Raw genomic sequence first — 24,398 nt, forward strand, 5'->3', positions numbered from 1 at the left:
AGTGGCTGATGAATTGCAGCTGAAGTGGTGATCTTTAGAAGGGTATAGTTTTCTCTGAAGATCTGGTGGCAGTGGGGCCGATCTTCCTCTGCGCCGGGGTTGCCTCTGAGCTCCGCCGCCGCCGCCTCACCGCGCTCCGGCCGCTTCTCTCGGGAGTCCTGCCGAAGGAGCTGCTTCTCTGGGAATCCCGCAAAGAGAGAGAGCGCTCTGTTCCCCAAAATGTACCCCTTTATACAATAAAAAAAGTGCTTGGCTTCCCCCTCTGGGTGGAGCATCTCACAATGGGATGGTGTTATGGTTACCAGGCCTGCAGTGAGTCAGTCAATGGCCCATTAACAAACCATTACCTCTTCGGAGCAAACCATTGTTCTTGGAAAAGATAACAAACCTGCCCAACATCCAACAGATGGCAAATAGAATACAAGCTTATCTTACAAACCAGGACAGAAACACATATTAATGACTATGTGCGGCCATGATGGATAAAACCCTTGTTGCAGTCTCATCACAAACAGAACAAGGAGAGATCCTTCAGTATGTCCTGAGGAGGGAAAGAATTCCTCCCTCCTAATGCTTTGCATTGTGTTTGAAAATGTTTTCTGACCGATTTTGGTATCACTCCCACTTCCCATCTCCACTCCTCTCCCCATCCCGTCCTGTCCCGTCCCGTGGCTGCTCCTTGCCTTGAAGTGCTGCCCATCGGGCTCTGCTGCTCTCCAGTCAGGACATTGGGATCAGCAGCATTCAGACCCTTCCCGAACTCCTCCAGACCATCCCAGAACTCTCTGATGCTTCTGGAACCCTCTGACAATCTCCAGTCCTGCCCCAGGGCCACCTTTTCCCCTAGGACAGAGCAGGGCAAGCACCAGCCATGATAGGTGCTGGGGACAGTGGCAGCAGTGCCAGAGAGGGCAGTGGATGGAGCTACAACTCCTGATGTTTGTGTATGCCAGCATGTACAGCCACATGCTGTATGACACCGGTAACATCTGGAAAAGCATCACCATGTACTGCAAGGGCAGGATGATAGAGCAGGACATGTCCTCCAGCAGGAAGAGCAGAGAGGAGGGCAACAGAACGAGGAGGAAGAGGAAGTCCAAAAAAGTCAGGATGAGGATGTAATGGGTTGTTGTGTTCCTGGATGAACAGCGGAAGTCAAGGAAGCAGAGCACAGCCCCATTCCCAGCCAGCCTGCAGAGGCAGATGGGCAGTGACACACTGTGCATGGCCACACTGGTGACATCTGTCTCACAGACGTTGTCTCCTTCAGTTGGTGAGGCAGGAGATGAGGACACGGTGGTCACCTCCATGGATGGATGCTGGGCAGGCGGTGGCCCTGGCTGTGGTCAGAGTGGATGGGGAGTCAGTGCTTGGAGAATCCAGGGATGGACCATGAGGCTCCTCAGCAGCTCCCTGCAGTGGGAAGGATTCAGTTGGGATGGAAGAGATGTGCAGGGGAGGAGGGTGGTGGAAATTGTCGGATGGGAGAGGGAGGTGGGAGTGTTGGGCTGTTTTGCAGGGGATGCAGAAGGGAAGGACAGGGCAGAGGAGGGGGGAGCTGGGGAGGGCACTGGGGTCACTGGGAGAGGGTGGCAGGAACAGAGCAGCTGCTGGAGGAGAGGAATGTGGGGCAGGGAGGAAGAAATCATTCCCCTGACCTGTTCCCTGTGCGGCAGCAGCAGGCAAAGGGGTCTGTGCAGATCAGCAGCACTTCCTGGTTCCTCTTGCTCCTTTGGGATCCATGTCCTAAAGCAGCTCCTGCCCAGTCAGTGACATGAAGGAGAAAGTGCCCAGATCACCAGGATCTCCCCACTCCTGCCCAGCAGGCTCCACGACATTCCCGTCCTGATAATTTTCCCAAAGGCTCAGTGGACGCATGGAGGAGCGAGGGATTGAAAGTTTGTAACTTTGCCTACTTCAGAAATTCAGTTCCTCTGATTTATTTCTCTCAGATGACAGTTTGTTTTTTTTTTTTCTTCTTCAGAGAAAGTGGTATTTCTCAGAATCTCTAAATTAAGATTTTTGTGGTTGGCTCCTCTTTCCCTCCTGATGAGAAACCCTCCTTCCCTGCAGAATGTCCCATTCTCCAACTGCCTTCCCTCTCTAGACAGGTTTCTACCATTCCTCGTTTCTCTTCCCTGAGTGATCACTGTCCCTGCAGCAGTAGAGGGATGCTGGTGGTGCTGGTGGCACTGGACTGCTGCCAGTGCTGGATGTGTAGGTGAGGCAGCTAGGTGCTTCTGAGAAACAACTCCTGTTCCAGGAAGTGCTTTGAGATCATTGCCTAAACATGCTCTGGGCTGAGGAAGCAGCTGAGCTGCTGAGGAAGGTGAGCTGCTTCCTCCTCATATCCCCATCACATCCCCATCCTCATCCCCATCCCATCCCCATCCCCATCCCCATCCCCATCCCCATCCCCATCCCCATTCCCATCCCCATCCCCATCCCCATCCCCATCCCCATCCCCACTCTCCATCCTCACCTCATCCTATCACGTCCCTCAGGTTTCTCAGGTGGAGTCACTCCCCCACTTCAGTCACGGCCTGTCAGGCTCTGCTCTCCTCCAGTAGGATGATTTGTGATTCCCGGCATCCAGAGTCCTCCAACTTGCTCCAACCGTCTCCTGACCCCTCCAAAACAACCTGCAACACCCCTGACCATCCCTGGGTCCCGCTGTCCCATCCTGAAGAGCCCTGATCTTCTCCCACTCCACCAGGGACCCTGACAGTGTCTCCGCTCCTGCTGGCCACAGTGTTCTAGTACCCAGAAGGGAGGAGGAAAGCCCAGCTGCCCTGTGCTCCTCAGGATCACACAGGATGATAAACGCAGCTGGAGCCAGTGCAGAAACAGACAAGGAGGCCTGCAGTTGTGTTGGGGCAAGTTCTGTAAAAAGAAACAAGAGCACATGGCCAAAGGAAAAGTTCAAGGCAGGGTCATCTTTATTTTCAGAGCACTTGGTGAGTGTGACCACAAAAGACCCCTGTGAAGCATCCTCCAGGACCAGGAAAGGACTTGGAGAAGGAAGTGGATGCTTGTAAAAGAGCCCTAGGAAAATGATGTTTATGCCTTATTGACAAAGACGCTTTAGTGGCTCTGTGTGGTTCTTATGGATAAAACCCCTATTGTAAAGTCTCACCTCAAATGGAAATATGAAGAGATCCCTCTTGTTGTGGAGGATAGATAAGTATGATTCTCCATAAATAATACAGCCAGGATGAGAACAGTCCTCCCTGCTAGCCAGACAACACCCTTGCCTACGGACAAGGCGACATAGAAGCCGGAACTTTTTAAAGATTTGCCAAGGCAATCTACCCTTGTGACTAGCGAGCTTTCGGAGCTCTTGGAACTGCCTCAAGCACAGGAAATGCTGCGGAGCGGCAGCGACCCTGAGCTCTGTGAGGAGCCTTGTGGCACATCACCGCATGCAGAGAGCGCAGAGAGCACTGCCTAGCACTGCCCGCGCTGGAAGCCCTGAGGGGGAAGTCTGGAGGTCCCGAGCACGGAAAAGCCATTCCGGTCAGACGCCTGAATCTGGAGCTCTGAGGGGACTCCTGCAGTGTCCTGAGCACCGACTGGAGGTACGTCGGAACTCGACAGAGGACCCTGCTTTTGCGACATCGAGGTGAGCTACACAGGTCTAAGAAATGGGACAATCCCACTCTGCCCTTGATAGAGATCTCTGTAAGCAACTTAACCATCTCTTACATAGCTATAACAGTACTTTGTCTAAGAAAGAGTTAAAAAACCTCCTCGAATGGGTCCTACTTAACTTCCCTAATGCTGAGAGGTCCGCTGCCTTTACCAGAGAATTTTAGGACTCAGTTGGAAATAGACTTTTTATTGATATTTCACGACGGGATCCTAACGCTTGTGATTTGCTCCCAGCTTTTAGAGCTGTGGCTGACTTGTTTGCCTCGCAGAAACCAGCCCCGGCCACGTTGCCCGTTCGCGCAGTTTCTGTCGACCCCGCCCCTGCCGCGGCCCTTCCCACCCCTGCCGCGTTCCCCTCATGCAGCTCCCCTGCCCCTGCTGGCCCCGCTCTTGCCGCGACCCCCGTGGTCCCCCCACCCCCATGCTCCCCCCTCCGCTTTCCCTGCCGCATCCCCATCCACCGCCCCACACCGATCGTCGCCGACCCTCGCAGTTTCGGCTGGCACGGCCGCCCCGGCCCCCCTGCCTGCGCCCTCAGCGGCTTCCCTGGCCGCAGCGGTTGCTACTTTCGCTGGCTTATTACAAAACAACGTGGGCACGTTTTTACAAACAATTGAACCGGCGCTAGCCGCAGCCGGCTTGCCGCTGCCTCCCACGGGAATCCCCGAGGTCTGGGGAGAGACGCCACCTGCGCCGTGGCAACGCCCCCCGTCCCGGCGCCACAGCGGCGATCGGCAGGAAGCCCCGCGCCGCCGCCCCCCAGCCAGAGCCCCCCCAACAACAGGGGGATGCCCCGGGGCCCCGCACCGTGCCCCTGCCACCCCCTGCACCCGTGAATATGTGGCAGTCCCCTGGCGGCACGGCCCCGACCCCAGAGCCCCCCAGCCACGAGGTAGATGCGGCTGCCATGATGCCTTGCTGCACAGGCCCCTGCGCATGCACAAGTCGCAATTCCCCCCGTCTGGCCGCCCCTGCGGTGCCTCTGATGCAGCTCCCCACTTCCCACGCGCCCCATGCCGCGGTCTGTGCCCAGCTGGCATCCCCACGCCCTCCTGTGCCGGCGCCGAGGCCCCCGGAGTTGGCTGCCGGGGCCCCGCTGCCGCTGCCGGGGCCACCAGCATCACTTCTGGGTTCGCCACTGGGTCCCTCCACGCGGTGGATACGCTCAGAACTTCTTACAGCCACATCACACATAGTTCCTCCCACACCGCCACCCTCACAGCTTCTGGAAACCTCAGCCCTACAGCCACCAGCAGTTTCTCTGCAACCACAGCCTACAACCCCCCCCAACCCTCCAGCCAGTCTGCCAGCAGTACTACAACGTGACTCTGCAGCCCCAGTTTGGAGAGATCACTCTGCACTTCTGGGTTTTCCCCATGTGCCTTTGCTGGCAGCCTCCACTCCCCCTGCTCCACTGTCTCAGCTACCAGCAGCTCCTTCATCCGGTTCACACAGTACCCCAGCACAGCTTGGCACGCAGCGAGAGGGAGAAGGATGGAACCTGGCAGTGCTTTGACAAATACAGGACACACAGAAACCTGTGCTGCCTCTGCTGATACTACCCCGATTTCAAAGAATTCCCAAAGAGGTGTTGACAATCGCCAACTGATAGCCTGGCATGGACTCAGACGTGATATTCACAAAGAGGACAGACTGAATCCCCAGTCCATGCCTGTGGCACTCAGCCAGAAAGCTGGTGGTCCCAGAGAATGGACAGTTGTCCCATCTCAGGATGAGAAAAAATTCCCAAAAGCAGCAAATGATGCTGGTATTTCCCCTTCCTATGGTAAACAACTGCTGAAAAGTACCATAGAAAAAACATATGAAACCCTAAAATGCAGCTTATTAAAACATAAAAGGGGAATTTATCAGGCTGCACATCAAAAGAGGTTGAGTAAGGCTCTGTATGCTCACAATTTTCTAAATAGCTCTGAAGGAGAGCCTCACCCCCTGATTTATAGATATTTTCTGAACAACGAAAAAGAAAAAATAAAAGGGCACCCCTCAGTCTTAATCAAAACCTTAGACACAGGACAAATAGAAGGTCCATGCAAATTTGTAACATGGGGGAGATGGTTTGCTTGTGTTTTCACAGGTGAAGGATTCAAATGGGTCCCAGCAAAGAATGTGAAGCCCTACCATGCACCGAAATCTGCTAGCACCCCAACACCAGGCAGTGCTTCTACAAGTGCAAGCCAAAAAGCGGGTACTCAGACCTGAACTGTGCAGAGCCGAGAAGAAATGATCAGCCAAAGACAGCCTGAGAAAAGAATGGAGATTTATTGTTTGCACGTGCATGTTGCTTTTGTTCCCTTGTTGTTGCTTTTGTTCTTTTGTTTTAGTTTTTACATTGAAGTTTTACCTGCAAACCAACCAAAGACAAATGCCTGGGTTGCTTTAGCCAAGTCTGCAGGCTCTGGTACCATCTCTTTAGCTGACACATACCTTTTTCAACCTGTTCAATTAGAGAACCTTCTCCAGAAGGTCTTGATAATGCTAACTCAGTTAAATTCTTCCATTACACTAAAGCAGTCAAACAAGTTAAAATGCTGGCTCAGTAAAGAAATAAATGCCGCCTCTACTATAATCAGTAATCTAGCTAAACAGTCTATCTGATGGTTTGAGCTTTGCATCTTGGCTGAAGGAACTCTGTGAAGTAGATTTAATTGTTTTAAAAGTAATAAGTGTAGTTTCAATAGCAATATCCTATATACCTCAGAGTGTGCAAAAAAAAGTAATTAAGTCAGTTTTTAGCTTTCAAATGGTTTAACAAAATGGGGGAATTGTTGCGGAAGATAGATAAATATGATTATCCATAAATAATACAGCCAGGATGAGAACAGTCCTCCCTGCTAGCCGGACAACACCCCTGCCTACGGATGGGTCCAGGGGTCAAGTGGACTGTTCCATCTCACCCCCAAAATGTACGGTTCACCCCACCCCTGTACCCTCCCCTAAAACATCAAGTGCCTGTAACCCCATTGGCCCAAGCCTTGTTCCAGCCCACCTTGAAGCTCCTTAAAATGGGGGCTTCGAGGGGCCACACGCTCTCTTAGAACTCCCTCCCCTCTCTTACAACTTCCGCTCTCCTTGAGCATCCTTTTGTCTCTTCCCTCCCCCACCCTCTCAACTGCTGTGTCTGGGAGCACAAGGCAGGACCTTTCTGCATCCCCAATAAACCTCATTCCCCAAGAGCAGCCTTGAGAGATCTCTGTCTACATTCACTCAAACCGTCCAGATGAGGCAGCAATTTTCTACACCCTCTCTTTGTCCTGTGGAGGTGTAGGGAAAGCTGTGCTCCAGGAGAGCTTTGATGAATGGAGATGAGAGATCTCTGAAGGCTGCTCTTAGAATATCAGGTTTATTAGGGATGGTGAAAGGTCTTGCTTGGAGCTGCCAGACGCAGCACGTGGTAAGGGCTGAGGGGATGGGGGAGGGGAGAGACAAGGGGTAGAGAGGATGCTCCAGGAGAGGGTGGAAGTACCAAGAGAGCGGGGATTCCAAGAGAGTGTCTGACTCCTCAGGGACCCCTTTTCAAGGAGATTCAAGGTGGGCTGGAACAAGACGTAGGCCAATGGGGTTACAGACACTTGATGTTTCAGGGGAGGGATAGAGGTGTGGGATGAACCATACATTTTGGGGGTTGAGATAGAACAGTCCATTTGACTTTTGGACTTATCTGTAGGTAAGGGTATTGTCCAGCCAGTAGAGGGGATTGTTTTCATCCTGGCTGTAGTATTCTGAATCTTTTGCCAGGCAATTATATTTATCCATCCTTTCCAACATGGAAGCAAAGAATTCCTACTTTCTAATGTTTCCCATTGTATTGGAAAATTTACTCTGGCTGATCTCAGGATCACTCCCAGTTCCCATCCCATCCCATCCCGTCCCGTCCCATCCCATCCCATCCCGTGACCTCTCCCTGCCTTGAAGCACTGCCCATTTGGCTCTGCTGCTCTCCAGTTGGGACGTTTGGGATCAGCAGCATCCAGAGCCTTCCCAAACTCCTCCAGACCCTTCCAGAACCCTCTGACCCTTCTGGAGCCCTCCGACCACCTCCAGTCCCAACCCAGGGCCGCCTTTTCCCCTAGGACAGCCCCGCTCCTGCCCTGCTCCACCTGGGGCCATGAGCAGTGTCTCTGCTTCTCCCAGCCATTCCTGCTTTTCTACCTTGAACTGAACAATTTAGCAAAGAAATAACAGGAACAGATTTAGCTGCAATGGTATCTCAGGCCTTAACCTTGCTGCCAGGCCTGACCCACGGAGGTGTCTCAGGCACTGAGCAGCTGAGAGAGCAGCATTTCCCCACATTTGCCAGAGCAGATGCTCCCGTGTGTGCACACAGACAGGAAGAGTCAGTGCAGGGTGCCTGTGAGAAATTCCCCGGGGAGGCAGGGAAATGCTCCCTGCGGATCCCTTGGCATCTCCTCACCGTGCCAAGGCTTGGGCCCCCAGCCCTGGGGGATCGGCCCAAGAGCCGCCGGCGCTCGGGGATCACCCAAGGGCAGCAGACGGAGAGATCCCAGCTCGGAGAGGCCCCAGGGCCAGGGAGCTTCTGCTCAGCGCTGCTGGAACCAGGAGAGCTCCAAGGGGCTCCTTTTGGCCCTGCTCACAGGGCCCAAGGGATGGGCTTCAGCCACAGCAATGTTTCACCCCGGCCACCCTGGGAGCTGGCAACTTGCTGTGGAAACGTGAGAGCAGGGATGCTGTGGCATCCAGGGAAGTGAAAGAATTGCCAAGGCTGTTGATAAAAGCCCAGGAGGTGGTTGGACAGCAGCAGTTCCTGGGAGCAGAGGGTGTTTGTGATCAGCGCCAGAGGAGCTGAGCCCAGGGGCTGCTCCTCAAGGCTGAGGCCTCCCAAGCACGGATCAGAGCCCAGTGCGGGCTGGAAAGGGGGTGGGGGATGCACCAGCACAGGGAGGGTGACGCTCTGGATATTTATTATTCAGGTGACTTAAGGAATCCCTCAGCCACAGTCCCAGGGTCCCTCAGCCGTGCAGGGCAAGCTACCAAGAGACTCAGATCATTGTGTCCTTGGTGGGATCATTTGTGTTGCCCCTTTTTTCTTTTTGCTCCTCAAAGACCCTCTGGAGGGAGAGCCGGAGGGACCCCACAGAGCAGGGCCTCCAGCACCTCCCCACCAAGAAGTAGATGAAGGGTTTGATGCTGCTGTTGATGCAGGTGAACAGGAAAAAAACCAGGGAGGGTACATCGAGGTAACCTAGCTGCTGCAGGAAATCGCAGATGATGAGGAGGAGAGTGAGGAGCACAATGAGGACAGTAACGATGTCACGCCTCGTGGGTTGCTGCTGCTGGGAGCCCCACTTGGCCTTAATGAAATCAATTGTGCTGGAAATGACCATGGGTGCAACAAAGAGGAGCAGGATGATGGTGTACATGGAGATAAGAGCTGCCTGGCAGTGCCCTTGTTCCTCTGATGGACACAGGGATGTCACCGTGGGAAGGACAGTGAAGACAGCAAAGAAGGCCCAGTATTGAACACTGCCCAGCACCCAAAACAGGCGCTGAGGAAGTTCACAGCGGCAGCAGAGCTGGAAGATCTTTTCAATATACACCACAGGGGGGTTGGGCATCAGCCAGTACAGCCCCCAGTAGTAGGACAGCATTGACAGCTTGAAAAGAAAATTTAAATACAGCAGGGGCACAAGAGGAGAGCAGGACATGTCCTCCACCAGGAAGAGCAGGGCAGAGGGGACTGTGAGGAGAAGGAAGAGGAAGTCAATGACAGCCAGGGTGAAGATGCCATCGTTACAAATTTTCAGTTGGAGGAGGCAGAGCACAGCCCCGTTCCCGGCCAGCCCACAGAGGCAGATGAGCAGTGTCACACTGTGTATGGCCACACTGGGGACATCTGCCTCACACAGATCATCTCTATCAGTGGGTGAGATGGCAGGCAGGGACATGGTGGTCACCTCCATGGATGGACGCAGGGCAGGCGGTGGGATGTGGCCCTGGCTGTGGTCAGAGTGGATGGGGAGTCCGTGCTTGGAGAATCCAGGGATAGACCATGCAGCTCCTCAGCAGCTCCCTGCAGTTGGAAAGATTCAGTGGAGAGAAGTGAGATGTGCAGGGGAGGAGGGCAGTGGAAATGGTGGGGTGTGAGAGGACGGTGGGAGGGTCGGGTTGGTTTGGGAGGAGGCTGATAAATAACATAGAGAATAAAACTTGTCAGTTCTTCTGTAGTTGTTCAAAAGTCAAGTGGCAAAAAAGATAAAAGGATGTAAAGGCTGGCAGACAGGAAGACAAACATGGCAGGAACCAATGCAGAAACAGAGAAGCAGGCCTTTAGGGGTTTTGGGGCAAGTTCTGGAACAAGAAGCAACATTGCATGGCCAGAGGAAAACTTCAAGGCAAGGTCACCTTTAACATGGCAGCATTCATTGAATATGACCACCAGAGAGACCCCTCTTAATAAACCTCCAGGATCATAAAAGGACTCCCAGAAGGAGGTGGATGCATGGAAATGAGTTCTAGGAAAATGCTGTTTATGTATTAGATAAGCAACACTTTTCAATGCCTACATGTGGTTATAATATATTAACAACCTGTTATAAAGTCTCATCATACACACAGCACAGGAAGAGATCCTTCTGTGTCCTGTGCAGGTAAAGAATTTCTACTGCCAAATGCTTTTCACTGTGTTATAAAGTTTGTTCAGGCCCAGTTCAGAATTAGGGTACAGCTGGGATGCACAGGAGAAGAGAGAGGAGCTGGGGAGGGCACTGGGGTCACTGGGAGAGGGTGGCAGGAACAGAGCAGCTGCTGGAGGAGAGGAAGGTGGGGCAGGGAGGAAGGAAAATATTCCACTGACCTGTTCCCTGTGGGGCAGCAGCAGGCAAAGGGGTCTGATGAGCTCCAGATGAGCCATGTCTCCTGGTACCTTTTGCTCTTTTGGGATCCATATCATGAAGTGGATCCTCTCAGGCCTGTACCATGCAGAAGAATGTCCCCAGATCACCAGGAGCTCCTCACTCACTCCTGTTCTTCTGTGCCCTGTGCTGGTGTTGCTCCCCAAGACTCACTGGGGTCATAAGGCTGTCAGAAGTGGTTTTACAACTTCGGCTGGGTCAGAGTTTCACAGGCTTAGAGTTTTAGGCACAAACCAAAAAAAAAAAAGAAAAAAGTCTTCGTCTTTTTGAATGGCTCCTCATTTCTTCTGGATTAGAAACACTGCTTCCCAGGAGAATGTCCACTCTCTGCCTGCCTTCCCTTCCCCACAAGGGAATGGTTTCTACCATTTCCTTGTTTCTCTTCCCTGAGGGGTCATTGTCCCTTCAGCAGCAGAGGGATACTGGAGGTACTGGTGACACGGGAATGCTGGCAACGCTGGCAGTCTTGTTGAAACAGCTGTGTGCTTCTCAGAATCAACTCCCAATATGTTAATACCTCCATGATCATTGCCAAAACATGCTCAGAGCCAAACTGCGCTGAGCTGCTCTCCATTCTATCCCCGTCGTCGCATCCTCATTCCTGCTCCCCATCCCCACCCCATTCTCCATCCTCATCCCATCCTATCACATCTCTCAGCTTTCCCAAACTGCAGTCACTCCTCTGCTCCAAGCGTGATCTATCAGTCTCTGCTGTCCTCCAGTGGGGAGATTTGGGGTTTCTGGTACCCAGACCCTGTCCAACCCTTCTGACTGTCTCCTGAGCCCTACAAAATCGCCTCCAACACCCCAGACTGTCGCCAGGGCCCCCTTTTCCACCCAACAGCTGTGATCCTGCACCGCTCCACCAAGGACCGCCGGCAGTGTCTCTCCTCATCCTAGCCATATTGTTCTAAGACCCAGGAGTGGGGAGGAAAGCCCAGCCCCTTATCCACTCCTCAGGAGAACACAGGATGCTAAATGTGGATGGAGCCAGTGCAGAAACAGATTAGCAGGTCTACAGTGGATAGGAGGCAAATACTCCCTGCGGATCCCTTGGCATCTCCTCACCGTGCCAAGGCTTGGGCCTCCAGCCCTGGGGGATCGGCCCAGGAGCCGCCGGCGCTCGGGGATCACCCGAGGGCAGCAGACGGAGAGATCCCAGCTCGGAGAGGCCCCAGGGCCAGGGAGCTTCTGCTCAGCGCTGCTGGAACCAGGAGAGCTCCAAGGGGCTCCTTTTGGCCCTGCTCACAGGGCCCAAGGGATGGGCTTCAGCCACAGCAATGTTTCACCCCGGCCACCCTGGGGGCCGGCAACTCGCTGTGGAAGCGTGAGAGCAGGGATGCTGTGGCATCCAGGGAAGTGAAAGCATTGCCAAGGCTGTTGATAAAAGCCCAGGAGGTGGTTGGACAGCAGCAGTTCCTGGGAGCAGAGGGTGTTTGTGATCAGCGCCAGAGGAGCTGAGCCCAGGGGCTGCTCCTCAAGGCTGAGGCCTCCCAAGCACGGATCAGAGCCCAGTGCGGGCTGGAAATGGGGTGGGGGATGCACCAGCACAGGGAGGGTGACGCTCTGGATATTTATTATTCAGGTGACTTAAGGAATCCCTCAGCCACAGTTCCAGGGTCCCTCAGCAGTACAGGGCAAGCTACCAACAAACTCAGATCATTGTGTCCATGGTGGGATCATTTGCATTGCCACTTTTTTCTTTTTGCTCCTCAAAGACCCTCTGGAGGGAGAGCCGGAGGGACCCCACAGAGCAGGGCCTCCAGCACCTCCCCACCAAGAAGTAGATGAAGGGTTTGAAGCTGCTGTTGATGCAGGGGAACAGGGAAAAAACCAGGGAGGGTACATTGAGGTAACCAAGCTGCTGCAGGAAATCGCAGATGATGAGGAGGAGAGTGAGGAGCACAATGAGGACGATAATGATGTCACGCCTCGTGGGTTGCTGCTGCTGGGAGCCCCACTTGGCCTTAATGAAATCAACTGTGCTGGAAATGACCATGGGTGCAACAAAGAGGAGCAGGATGATGGTGTACATGGAGATAAGAGCTGCCTGGCAGTGCCCTTGTTCCTCTGATGGACACAGGGATGTCACCGTGGGAAGGACAGTGAAGAGAGCAAAGAAGGCCCAGGATTGAACACTGCCCAGCACCCAAAACAGGCGCAGAGGAAGTTCACAGCGGCAGCAGAGCTGGAAGATCTTTTCCATATACACCACAGGGGTATTGGGCATCAGCCAGTACAGCCCCCAGTAGTAGGACAGCACTGACAGCTTGAAAAGAAAATTTAAATACAGCAGGGGCACAAGAGGAGAGCAGGACATGTCCTCCACCAGGAAGAGCAGGGCAGAGGGGACTGTGAGGAGAAGGAAGAGGAAGTCAATGACAGCCAGGGTGAAGATGCCATCGTTACAAATTTTCAGTTGGAGGAGGCAGAGCACAGCCCCGTTCCCGGCCAGCCCACAGAGGCAGATGAGCAGTGTCACACTGTGAATGGCCACGCTGGGGACATCTGCCTCACACAGATCATCTCCATCAGTGGGTGAGATGGCAGGCAGGGATATGGTGGTCACCTCCATGGATGGACGCTGGGCAGGCGGTGGGATGTGGCCCTGGCTGTGGTCAGAGTGGATGGGGAGTCAGTGCTTGGAGAATCCCGGGATGGACCATGCAGCTCCTCAGCAGCTCCCTGCAGTTGGAAGGATTCAGTGGGGAGGAGTGAGATGTGCAGGGGAGGAGGGAGGTGGAAATGGTGGGGTGGGAGAGGGAGGTGGGAGGGTCGGGTTGGTTTGGGAGGAGGCTGATAAATAACATAGAGAATAAAACTTGTCAGTTCTTCTGTAGTTGTTCAAAAGTCAAGTGGCAAAAAAGATAAAAGGATGTAAAGGCTGGCAGACAGGATGACAAACATGGCAGGAACCAATGCAGAAACAGAGAAGGAGGACTTTAGGGGTTTTGGGGCAAGTTCTGGAACAAGAAGCAACATTGCATGGCCAGAGGAAAAGTTCAAGGCAAGGTCACCTTTAATATGGCAGAATTCATTGAATATGACCACCAGAGAGACCCCTCTTAAGAAACCTCCAGGATCATAAAAGGATTTCTAGGAGGAGGTGGATGCATGGAAATGAGTTCTAGGAAAATGGTGATTATGCATTGGATAAGCAACAGTTTTCAATGCCCACGTGTGGTTATAATGCATTAATACCCTGTTGTAAATTCTCAGCATGCACACAAAACAAGAAGTGTTCCTTCTGTGTCCCGTGCAGGTAAAGAATTTCTGCTCCCAAATGCTTTGCAATGTGTTATAAAGTTTGTTCAGGCCCAGTTCAGAATTAGGGTACAGCTGGGATGCACAGGAGAAGAGAGAGGAGCTGGGGAGGGCACTGGGGTCACTGGGAGAGAGTGGCAGGAACAGAGCAGCTGCTGGAGGAGAGGAAGTTTGGGATAAAGAGGAAGGAAAACATTCCACTGACCTGTTCCCTGTGGGGCAGCAGCAGGCAAAGGGGTCTGTGCAGATCAGTGGCGCTTCCTGGAACCTCTGGCTCCTTTGGAATCCATGTCCTAAAGCGGCTCCTGCCAGGTCAGTGACATGAAGGAGAAAGTGCCCAGATCACCAGGAGCTCCTCACTGCTGTCCTGCTGGCTCCTCTCTGTTCCCTGTCCCTCAGTTGTTTCGCAAGGCTTGGTGGGACAATCGAAAATTTAATCTTTGGCTACGTCAGAATTTCACTTCCTCAGAGCTGTTTGTCTTGAAGTTTTTGCTGCCAGAGAGGAAATATCTCAACATGCAGATTTCTTTGAGTGGCTCCTCATTTCCTCCTGACTAGAAACACTCTTCCCAATGGGACATTCTCCAAATGCTTTCCCTCTCTCAGCAGGTTCTGCCATTCCTCATTTCCCTACCCTGAGGGGTCATTTTCCCTCCAGCAGCAGAGAGCTGCTGCTGGTGCTGGTGGCACTGGGCTGCTGGCAGTGCTGCGAGTACTCACAGCACTGCTGAAGCATTTGGCTGCTTCTCAGAAACAACTCCCATTCTGGGAAGAGGTCTCGGATCATTGCCAAAACCTTCCCTGGATTCAAGAAAGGAATCTGAGCTGAGAATTCAATTTCTGTCATTCCAATGCAGGTTGCCACAGCCCAAAGGAAGGACAGCACTCAGTTGCTTGCAGCCATGTTATCAGCACTCAGAGCCCACCCTCATTACTGCCAATCCCCTTGATGGTGCAATAAAAGCTACTAGGGACCAGGTTTTGGGGTGCTGTGATCCTCTTTCCAGCCCTTCATTAGGGTTCATCCTCCTCCTCCTCCTCAGACATGGCAGCATTTGTGTTTGTTTTTACCTGACCCCACCCCTCTGGGAAACCTGTGCCAGGTCCCCTCCACCATTGCAGGAAAGGATTCCTTTCCAATATCCAATCTGAACCCATGCTCTGTCTGTGGGAAACTGTTCCCCATTGTCCTGTCACTCCATGCCCTTGTCCAAGGTCCCTCTCCACCTCTCCTGGAGCCCCATCATCTCCTGGATCATGAAGGGGCTGGGCTGTGGGAGATGTGAGGTTCCATAGCTGGGGACACAAAGATGGTGTCAGCAGGGAAGAGAGGTGACAGTTCTGGTCCCAGGGCCGGCAGTTTCCAGCAGAAGCATTCCAAATCCCTGAGGCACATGTCAGCCTGTGTTGGCATCATTTCACCTCAACTTTCTAGGAGTTCCTTGAATTCACTGTAGGCTGCAGTCTGACTGCCAAGGGAGTGTGGAAGATGACTCAGGGGAAACCTGCAACTTTCTAAGGATTAAAGCCAGGAGAGCAGCATTGATTTGCCTCTTCTCAGCAGAAATTACATTGCTGAAATCCTAAGTCATCCCTCTGCTCTGTTCCTGTGCTCCATCTCAGGCACAGAATTGATTATTGCATGAATCCTCTTGGAAACTGCATGGTGAAGGTCCAGAGTCACTGAAATTGCAGTATACATGTGGGAAAACTAGATTTGAAGCAGAAGTCATAGGTTTTGTCCTGCAGGGTCCTAAAAATCTTCCTGCTGAATGATGGGGGACAATTTGCACTCATTCAAAGACATGATTTCATAGTTAGTGTTTCTAAGAGGAACCTGACACAAACTGCTTTTCCCAGAAGGAATGAAGAGCTCTTGGAACTGTCAACAGACAGCTCATTTCAACCATAGCAGGCACCAGCCTTAGGAAGAGCTCTGGAATGAGACAGATACCTGACCTCCTCACAGACAAGCCAGAGGCTTTAGAATGGGGAAAAACAAGTAAGTGAGCCATTTTTGGACACTGTTTACCAGTGACAAGCTGTGCAGGAAAGCCCAGATGTTGTTTATTCAATAAAATCTGGGGCCGGAGTTACCACACTGAAAAGCAACAAAAGGCAGAAATCGGAATCTGATTTAGGGGGAGTAACAAAATGAAAATGATCAGTATAGCAGAGTTTATTCCTTGGGGCTAAGGCAATGAGGGTCATTCCATGGGGAATACAGGAACAGGAATGAGTACAGAGCCATGTTTTCCCATCTTTCTGGCTCTCTCTGAGGTGCCACATCTCCAGAAGTGCCTCATGTGCAGAAGTGCCTCAGAGAGCTGTCACCTCCACCACAGTGTCCCCAGGGCCATGGCTCCCCTCGTCACTCTGAGCTTTCTCCTCAAACACCCTCCGCAGAGCGACTCTAACGGAGCGCTGGAAGCGGCGCCGCCGGCAGCTCCCCACCAGCACGTAAATCACCGGGTTGAGGGAGCAGTTCAGAACTGGGTAGAATGTGAGGGGAGGCTCTGACAATGTGTCCTGGGTTGTAAGATAAGCTTGTATTCCATTTGCCATCTGTTGAAGGCAAACCGGTTGGACAGGTTTTTGTTATCTCTCTCAGAGACAATGGTTTGCCCGGTAGAGGCAATGGTTTGTTTATACACCATTGACTGATCCAATGCAGGGCTGGTAAATGTAACACCGTGAGGGGTCCCACCCAGAGGGGGGAAGCCAAGCACTCTATTGTTGTTTAAAGGGGTAGCTTTTTGGGGAGAGGAGGCAGCTCTCTGGGCGGGACTCCGAGAGAAGCAGCTCTCTCTCTTCTTCGCGGGATTCCCGGGGAAGCAGCTCTCTCTCGCTCTCTCTTCGGCGGCACTCACAGCGAAGCAGCCGGCGCGCGGAGGCGACGGCAGCGGAGCTCAGAGGCAACCCCGGCGCAGAGGAAGACCGGCCCCACTGCCACCAGATCTTCAGAGGAAAACTATACCCTTCTAAAGATCACCACTGCAGCTACAATTCATCAGTCACTGCAAGGGAAGCAATTGTCCCAGCGGAACTGATACTGGCACCCCTCAGGTTCTGGACTTTTTCTTTCACTGGTTTTGTTTGTACCGATTGCATTTGCCTTTTTAAATTGTTGTCTAGTTTTCTCCTAGTAAAGAATTGTTACTCCCACTCCCATATCTTTGCCTGAGAGCCTTTTAATTTAAAGATCCTGGTAATTCAGAGGGAGGGGGGTTTGCCGTTCTCCATTGCACAGGAGGCTTTGCCCTCTTTCACAGACTCCTGTCTTGTCGAACCAAGACACCATGGGATGCGGTCTCTGGGCCAAGGGCTGCACCCAGGCACCAGGGCTGAAGCTGAAGCTGATGCAGAGCCAGTGGTTCCAGCAGCCATCCCCAAATCCTTTCTCCTGGTGCTGCTGTGACAGCGCTGTTCCTACTGGAGGTAGGAGTCCAGGGATGGACTGCTGGGAGATTCCTCTCTAGGGTCAGGGCTGGAGGGCTGGGAGCCTGTCCTGGTCACTACAGGGGTGAGGGTTCTTCCCGGGGTTGGCGTGGGACTGTGCAGACAGATGGGAAGTGCTGGGAATGCTGACGTCCCTTATTTCCCCCAGGTTTCCCCTCTCTCCCTAGGAGGTGGAGGGAAAGGGAGAAGGCAGCTGCTGGGAGCAAGATCATTCACCATGGAGGAGAACAGCACAACAAACTATACACTTTACGGATCTATGGACTGGGAGGAATATATCATATCTCAATGCTCGAGCATTCCCTACACCTTGATTGCCTTTGCAGGGGTGTGCCTGGGGATTTCCCTCTGTGGGCTGGTGGGGAATGGGGTGGTTGTGTGGTTCCTGGGTTTCCACACAAAGCAGAGTCCTTTCACTGTCTACATCCTGAATCTGGCTGTTGCTGACTTCTCCCTGCTCCTTCTGTTTCTCCTGATTATGTTGGCTTTTCTGACCTTAAAAACATTTTGCATATCTTTGTTTCCTTTTATTTTTTACTATAGATACTTTATATTTTTCCTGGGGTTCTTGTTCCATCTTTTTGACCTGAACAGCCTGGGGCTGCTGGCAGCCCTCAGCGTGGAGCGCTGCGTCTCCGTCCTCTGCCCCATCTGGTACCGCTGCCACCGCCCCCGGCACCTCTCGGGCGTCGTCAGTGGGGCCCTCTGGGCCCTCGCAGGAGTTTTGGTGTCCTCCCTCTACCTCATTTTACTGAAAACTTTGAGACAATCCTTGCAGGTGTTGTCTTTGTATTTCCCTGATTTTGTCCTTTGTGATGTTGGTTTCCAACCTGCTTCTGTTCCTCAAGCTGCGCTGTGGCTCCCGGAGGCAGCAGCCAGGGAAGCTCTTTGTGGCCATCCTGCTCAACATCCTGCTGTTCTTTTTCGCCTTCGGCATCCCTTTCTGCGTGGAGGTTTTCCTCCATCTCCCTGATTCTGGTGATTTATTCCCACAACACACCTCCGTTTTGCTGGCAGTTCTGATCTGCTCCGTCAACCCGGTGATTTACGTGCTGGTGGGGAGCTGCCAGCGGCACCGCTTCCAGCGCTCTGTTAGAGTCGCTCTGCGGAGGGTGTTTGAGGAGAAAGCTCAGAGTGACGAGGGGAGCCACGGCCCTGGGGACACTGTGGTGGAGGTGACAGCTCTCTGAGGCACTTCTGCACATGAGGCACTTCTGGAGATGTGGCACCTCAGAGAAAGCCTGAAGTATGGAGACAAGGGCACTCCATGCAGCGTAACCATGCTCAGTCCTGTTCCTCACCTGTATTTATTCCCCATGGAACTGTGGGAGTCCAGGGCATCCCTCTGACTGCCCTGGAAGGTCTGAGACCCTGGCAGGATGTCAGGAACCCGCCTGTACAGAGCCCCCAGAGACACTGTCTCTGATCTCTGTCAATGGAAAAGAGTTTTCAATCTTACAGGATGAATCACTAGGTCTGAGTGTTTGAAATAGGTAAGAATTAGAGTGGAATGAGTGCAAAAGTAGAATTTTAGGATTCTAGATAAGGGGTTCAAAGGGAACAAGATGGAGGAAATTTGGCATGTCCTGTCCTTTTTCTTCTTCATGTCTTCCATGTTTTACTGTGGTGTTGGCATTTTTCTGTTGGTTTAGCCTGGGGACACACTGTTCAAGGTAGGTGACAGATATTGGCACATTATTGTAAATACAGCACAGGTAGTTTCTGGTATTTAATGTTTGTAATATCCCGCTGAGGGGAGAACCCCACACACTGCCCTGCAGGAGAGACCTGTGGTAGGGCCGCAGAACGTGTTAGAAATGAGCAAGATTGAAACAAGCTTGAAACAAGCTTGAAACCAGCACAGACGATTTACGACTTCTACTTTGGCAGCGGGGCTGAAAAACAGAGACTTTCCACAATCTCAGAATCATTTAAATACCACAGATTCCGTCATAATTGGCAGCCCTGGGTGGGCAGTCTGAGGGGCCACAAGCCCGGAGGACTGGAGCCCAGACCATCAACCCAGCCTGAGCACCAAGGGGCCCGTTTTCCAGAAGGGCATGAACTAGACGCCAAAACCCAGACTGAGAAGACCAGCATGGCCAGAGAAGGATTCCTGAACAGACAGCTTAAATCTCTGCAGAGACAAGTCACCTGAAATTTGACCTGGGAAGGAGGAAGACCCCAGGCACTGGGAATGTCCCCATTTGAAATGTCTCTGGATCGAGTTTGCAGATGATGCACAGAGTTAGTGGTAAGACCCATCAAAAATTAAGAACACTTATCCCCAGAAGATAAAACAACCTTGAAGCTTCAAAATCCAGCAAATATTATGCTGGAGGCAACTTTGAAGGGAACCGTGGGGGCTGCTTATCGCTATTACTGGGCAGCTGTTATTCCCCCGGGGTGGAGGGGGGAGTGGTACCATCAAGCCAACAGGACAGTGGGGGCCCTTTCCAAGGAAAGGGGGGGCGGAATTAATCCCATCACAAAGAGGGTGGGGGGAATGGTCACCACCATTGGGAGTCCAGACCCTGATGCTTTTTGAGGCATGTTTGCCTGATTTGCAAAGACCGACGAGAAACTTTACCCTGGCGCAGAACACCTTTCACCCCCCTTCACAGGGAAACAGGCGGAGAGGCGGTGGGGAGGCAGAGACAGCGCTGGGAGCAGCAGGGGTGCAGGCGGGCTCTGTCGCCCCAGGGGTCGCGGGGAAAGGCAGGAGCCTGCACCCTTCTGCCCAGACAGAAATCCTGTCCATGACGCCACTTTTATGTCACTATCCGCTTGTAGGGGGGTGTCGTGATGGTTTGTAAACCAATCCCAAAAGTGCAAAAAGGCAAACAACAAGGGACTATCGGTTTAATGACAACAAATGCACCTTTATTAAGGGCCAAAACAAAAAATGCAATAGTGGGGTCAGAAAGGAGATAAAAGGATAGAGAAAGAGAGAGAGGAGGTGGGGGGGGGGGCGGCGATGGGAATAGCTCCCAACACAGGCGAGATCCTCACTGGTCCGGACGATGGGGATCCGTCTTGTTGTGTCGGGGAGAGTCTCCAAAGTCCTAACCAATCCAGGGGTCCAATTATACTCCACCAGGGAGAAAGAGGAGAACATAGAGTCTATTGAAATTGCTGTGAGGGAACAGGTGAGTCCAGTGAAACCACCAAGGCAGGACAAACACAATGAAGAATAAGTCCATCGAAGTTACTGAAGGAAAACCAGTCATGTCATTAGTGGTCACACTACCACTTCCCCCACTCCCTGTGGTAGGGGTCTCAGTCTCAGTCCCTGGGGAGAGGGTTCTCGATCTCCGTCTGTCACGGTGGTAACGAGGCAGGTGAGGGGTCTTCAGTGAGAGACCACCAGGGTCACCCCACCAGTTCATTCGGTTTAAGGCTGGAGGGTGAAGTAGGCACTGCAGCAGGGCGCCCTGTGCTGGGTCCATGCCAGGTCTTTGCCAAATCCATGCCAACTCCTGGCCAAGTTATTGCCAGGCCTCGTTCGGAACAGCTAAGGTAACGGTACAGCGGCTGCACCTGCACTGTTGCCTGGTCTGAGCCAGAACTGCAGTGGGGGAAGGGGTTCTTCCTCGTGGCAATCAGAAGGCAAATGGAGAATGAAGGGGTTTCAGACAGCCTCTTACAGCAGGCAGTGGGATGTGGTCCTGGCTGTGGTCAGAGTGGATGGAGAGTCAGTGATTGGGAAATCCAGGGATGGACCATGCAGCTCCTCAGCAGCTCCCTGCAATAGGAAGGATTCAGTGGGGAGGAAGAGATGTGCAGGGGAGGAGGGTGGTGGAAATTGTGGGTTGGGAGAGGGAGGTGGGAGCATCAAGCTGTTCAGCGGGATACAGAAGTACCAGACAGAGAAGAGGAGGGATGTCCTGGGGAGGGCACAGCTGTCACCAGGAGAGGGTGGCAGGAACAGAGCAGCTGCTGGAGGAGAGGAAGGAAAACATTCCACTGACCTGTTCCCTGTGGGGCAGCAGCAGGCAAAGGGGTCTGTGCAGATCAGCAGCGCTTCCTGGTTCCTCTTGCTCCTTTGGGATCCATGTCCTAAAGCGGCTCCTGCCCGGTCAGTGACATGAAGGAGAAAGTGCCCAGATCACCAGGAGCTCCCCACTCCCATCCCACTGGCCTGTCTATGCCCTGTGCTGGTGTTGCCCCCCCAGACTTAGTAGGGTCACAAGGCAGTCAGAAGTGATTTTACAACTTTGGCTACATCAGAGTTCCACAGCCTTAGGGTTACTGATCTTGATTTTTTCTTTCTTTGCCACAAAGCAAGAAGACTTTATGAATGGCTCTTCATTTTCTCCTAGTAAGAATCACTCCTTCCCAGGAGAAAGTCCATTGTCCGACTGCCTTCCCTATACCAATATGTTTCTACCATTCCTTGTTTCTCTTCCGTGAGAGGTCATGCTCCCTCCAGCAGCAGAGGGATGCTGGTGGTTCTGGCAGCACTGCAATTTCACCAGTGCTCACAGTAGTGCTGATAAAGAAGCTGGGTGTATCAACTCCCAATCTGGGAACAACTCCATGTTCATTGCCAAAACATGCCTTGGGCCCAAGGAAGCACAGCTGAGCTGCTCCCAATCCAATCCCCATCCCATGCTCATGCTGGCTCCCCATCCCCATCCCCACCCCATTCTCCGTCCTCATCCCATCCTATCACATCCCACAGCTTTCCCAGACAGCACTGAGGGAGCTTTCTTGCTGCCTCACTCTGAGTGTGGCCTTTGAGGCTCTGTTATCCTCTGGGATGGCTGGTATTCAGACCTGCTCCAACCCCTGACCCTCTCCTGACCCCTTTGAAATCACCTCCAACACCCCAGACCATTCCCAGGACCCATTTTCCCCCCAACAGCCCCACTCCTGCCCCGCTCCACCAGGGACCCTGGCAGTGTCCCTGCCTCTCCTGGCCACAGTGTTCTAGTATCCAGGAGGGAGGAGGAAAGCCCAGCTCCCCTGTGCTCCTCAGGATCACACAGGATGATAAACACAGCTGGAGCCAGTGCAGAAACAGACAAGGAGGCCTGCAGTGGTGTTGGGGCAAATTCTTTCAAAAGAAGCAAAAGCACGTGGCCAAAGGAAAAGTTCAAGGCAGGGTCAGTTTTACTATCACAGCACTGAGTGAATGCGACCACCAGAGACCCCATCTGATTGATCCTCCAGGACCAGGAAAGGACTTTGAGGTGAAGGTGAATTCATGGAAATAAGTTCTAGGAAAGTGATATTTATGTATTATATAAGAAACACATATTAATGACTATGTGCGGTCATGATGGATAAAACCCTTGTTGCAAAGTCTCATCACAAACAGAACAAGGAGAGATCCTTCAGTGTGTCCTGAGGAGGGAAAGAATTCCTCCCTCCTAATGCTTTGCATTGTGTTTGAAAATGTTTTCTGACCGATTGTCTAGGTTTGACAAGACAGGAGTCTGTGAAGGAGGGTAAAAGCCTCCTGTGCAATGGAGAAGGTAAACCCCCTCCCTCCGAATTACCAGGATTTTTAAATTAAAAGGCTCTCAGGCAAAGATATGGGAATGGGAGTAACAATTCTTTACTAGGAGAAAACTAGATAACAATTTAAAAAGGCAAATGCAATCAGTACAAACAAAACTAGTGATAAAGTCCACAACCTGAGGATTCGGGGTGTTGGTAGCAGTCCGGTTGAAATGATAGCTGCTCCTCTTGCAGTGGCTGATGAATTGCAGCTGCAGTGGTGATCTTTGGAAGGGTATAGTTTTCTCTGAAGATCTGGTGGCAGTTGGGCCGGTCTTCCTCTGTGCCGGGGCTGCCTCCGAGCTCCGCCGCCACCGCCTCACCGCGCTCCGGCCGCTTCTCTGGGAGTCCTGCCGAAGGAGCTGCTTCTCTGGGAATCCCGCAAAGAGAGAGAGCGCTCTGTTCCCCAAAATGTACCCCTTTATACAATAAAAAAAGTGCTTGGCTTCCCCCTCTGGGTGGAGCATCTCACAATGGGATGGTGTTATGGTTACCAGGCCTGCAGTGAGTCAGTCAATGGCCCATTAACAAACCATTACCTCTTCGGAGCAAACCATTGTTCTTGGAAGAGATAACAAACCTGCCCAACCTCCAACAGATGGCAAATAGAATACAAGCTTATCTTACAAACCAGGACAGAAACACATATTAATGACTATGTGCGGCCATGATGGATAAAACCCTTGTTGCAGTCTCATCACAAACAGAACAAGGAGAGATCCTTCAGTATGTCCTGAGGAGGGAAAGAATTCCTCCCTCCTAATACTTTGCATTGTGTTTGAAAATGTTTTCTGACCGATTTTGGTATCACTCCCACTTCCCATCTCCACTCCTCTCCCCATCCCGTCCTGTCCCGTCCCGTGGCTGCTCCTTGCCTTGAAGTGCTGCCCATCGGGCTCTGCTGCTCTCCAGTCAGGACATTTGGGATCAGCAGCATTCAGACCCTTCCCAAACTCCTCCAGACCATCTCAGAACTCTCTGACGCTTCTGGAACCCTCTGACAATCTCCAGTCCTGCCCCAGGGTCACCTTTTCCCCTAGGACAGAGCAGGGCAAGCACCAGCCATGATAGGTGCTGGGGACAGTGGCAGCAGTGCCAGAGAGGGCAGTGGATGGAGCTACACCTCCTGATGTTTGTGTATGCCAGCATGTACAGCCACATGCTGTATGACACCGGTAACATCTGGAAAAGCATCACCATGTACTGCAAGGGCAGGATGATAGAGCAGGACATGTCCTCCAGCAGGAAGAGCAGAGAGGAGAGCAACAGAAAGAGGAGGCAGAGGAAGTTAAAAAAAATCAGGATGAGGATGCAATGGGTGAACAGCGGAAGTCAAGGAAGCAGAGCACAGCCCCATTCCCAGCCAGCCCACAGAGGCAGATGAGCAGTGACACACTGTGCATGGCCACGCTGGTGACATCTGTCTCACAGACGTTGTCTCCTTCAGTTGGTGAGGCAGGAGATGAGGACACGGTGGTCACCTCCATGGATGGATGCTGGGCAGGCGGTGGCCCTTGCTGTGGTCAGACTGGATGGGGAGTCAGTGCTTGGAGAATCCAGGGATGGACCATGAGGCTCCTCAGCAGCTCCCTGCAGTGGGAAGGATTCAGTGGAGATGGAAGAGATGTG

General features: G+C 52.6%; 3 protein-coding genes and 1 non-coding gene across 4 annotated transcripts; 1 reads left to right on the forward strand and 3 right to left on the reverse strand.

The window, feature by feature from the left end:
- Positions 1-885: 885 nt before the first annotated feature.
- Positions 886-10,770, reverse strand: LOC110484933 (uncharacterized). The gene is made up of 3 exons (XR_013340109.1): positions 10,695-10,770; positions 10,484-10,598; positions 886-1,413 (listed from the first exon to the last, which is right to left on the reverse strand). It is a non-coding gene; the product is annotated as an uncharacterized LOC110484933 (transcript).
- On the reverse strand, positions 8,575-9,630 carry LOC144246392 (proto-oncogene Mas-like). The gene has a single exon (XM_077783783.1). The coding sequence runs from the start codon at positions 9,588-9,590 to the stop codon at positions 8,670-8,672; it is 921 nt and encodes a 306-aa protein (XP_077639909.1). The 5' UTR covers positions 9,591-9,630; the 3' UTR covers positions 8,575-8,669.
- A 1,330-nt stretch (positions 10,771-12,100) lies between the features above and the next one.
- LOC144245871 (proto-oncogene Mas-like) lies at positions 12,101-13,172 on the reverse strand. Its single transcript, XM_077783784.1, has one exon. It carries the CDS (start codon positions 13,114-13,116, stop codon positions 12,196-12,198), a length of 921 nt encoding a protein of 306 aa, XP_077639910.1. The 5' UTR covers positions 13,117-13,172; the 3' UTR covers positions 12,101-12,195.
- Positions 13,173-17,104: 3,932 nt separating this feature from the next.
- On the forward strand, positions 17,105-18,454 carry LOC144246526 (mas-related G-protein coupled receptor member D-like). The gene is given in 3 exon segments (XM_077784440.1): positions 17,105-17,243; positions 17,432-18,056; positions 18,058-18,454. Coding segments are annotated over 3 exon segments (1,161 nt in total).
- Positions 18,455-24,398: the final 5,944 nt, after the last annotated feature.

This window comes from Lonchura striata, chromosome 6, assembly GCF_046129695.1.
Source record: "Lonchura striata isolate bLonStr1 chromosome 6, bLonStr1.mat, whole genome shotgun sequence".
NCBI lineage: Eukaryota > Metazoa > Chordata > Aves > Passeriformes > Estrildidae > Lonchura > Lonchura striata.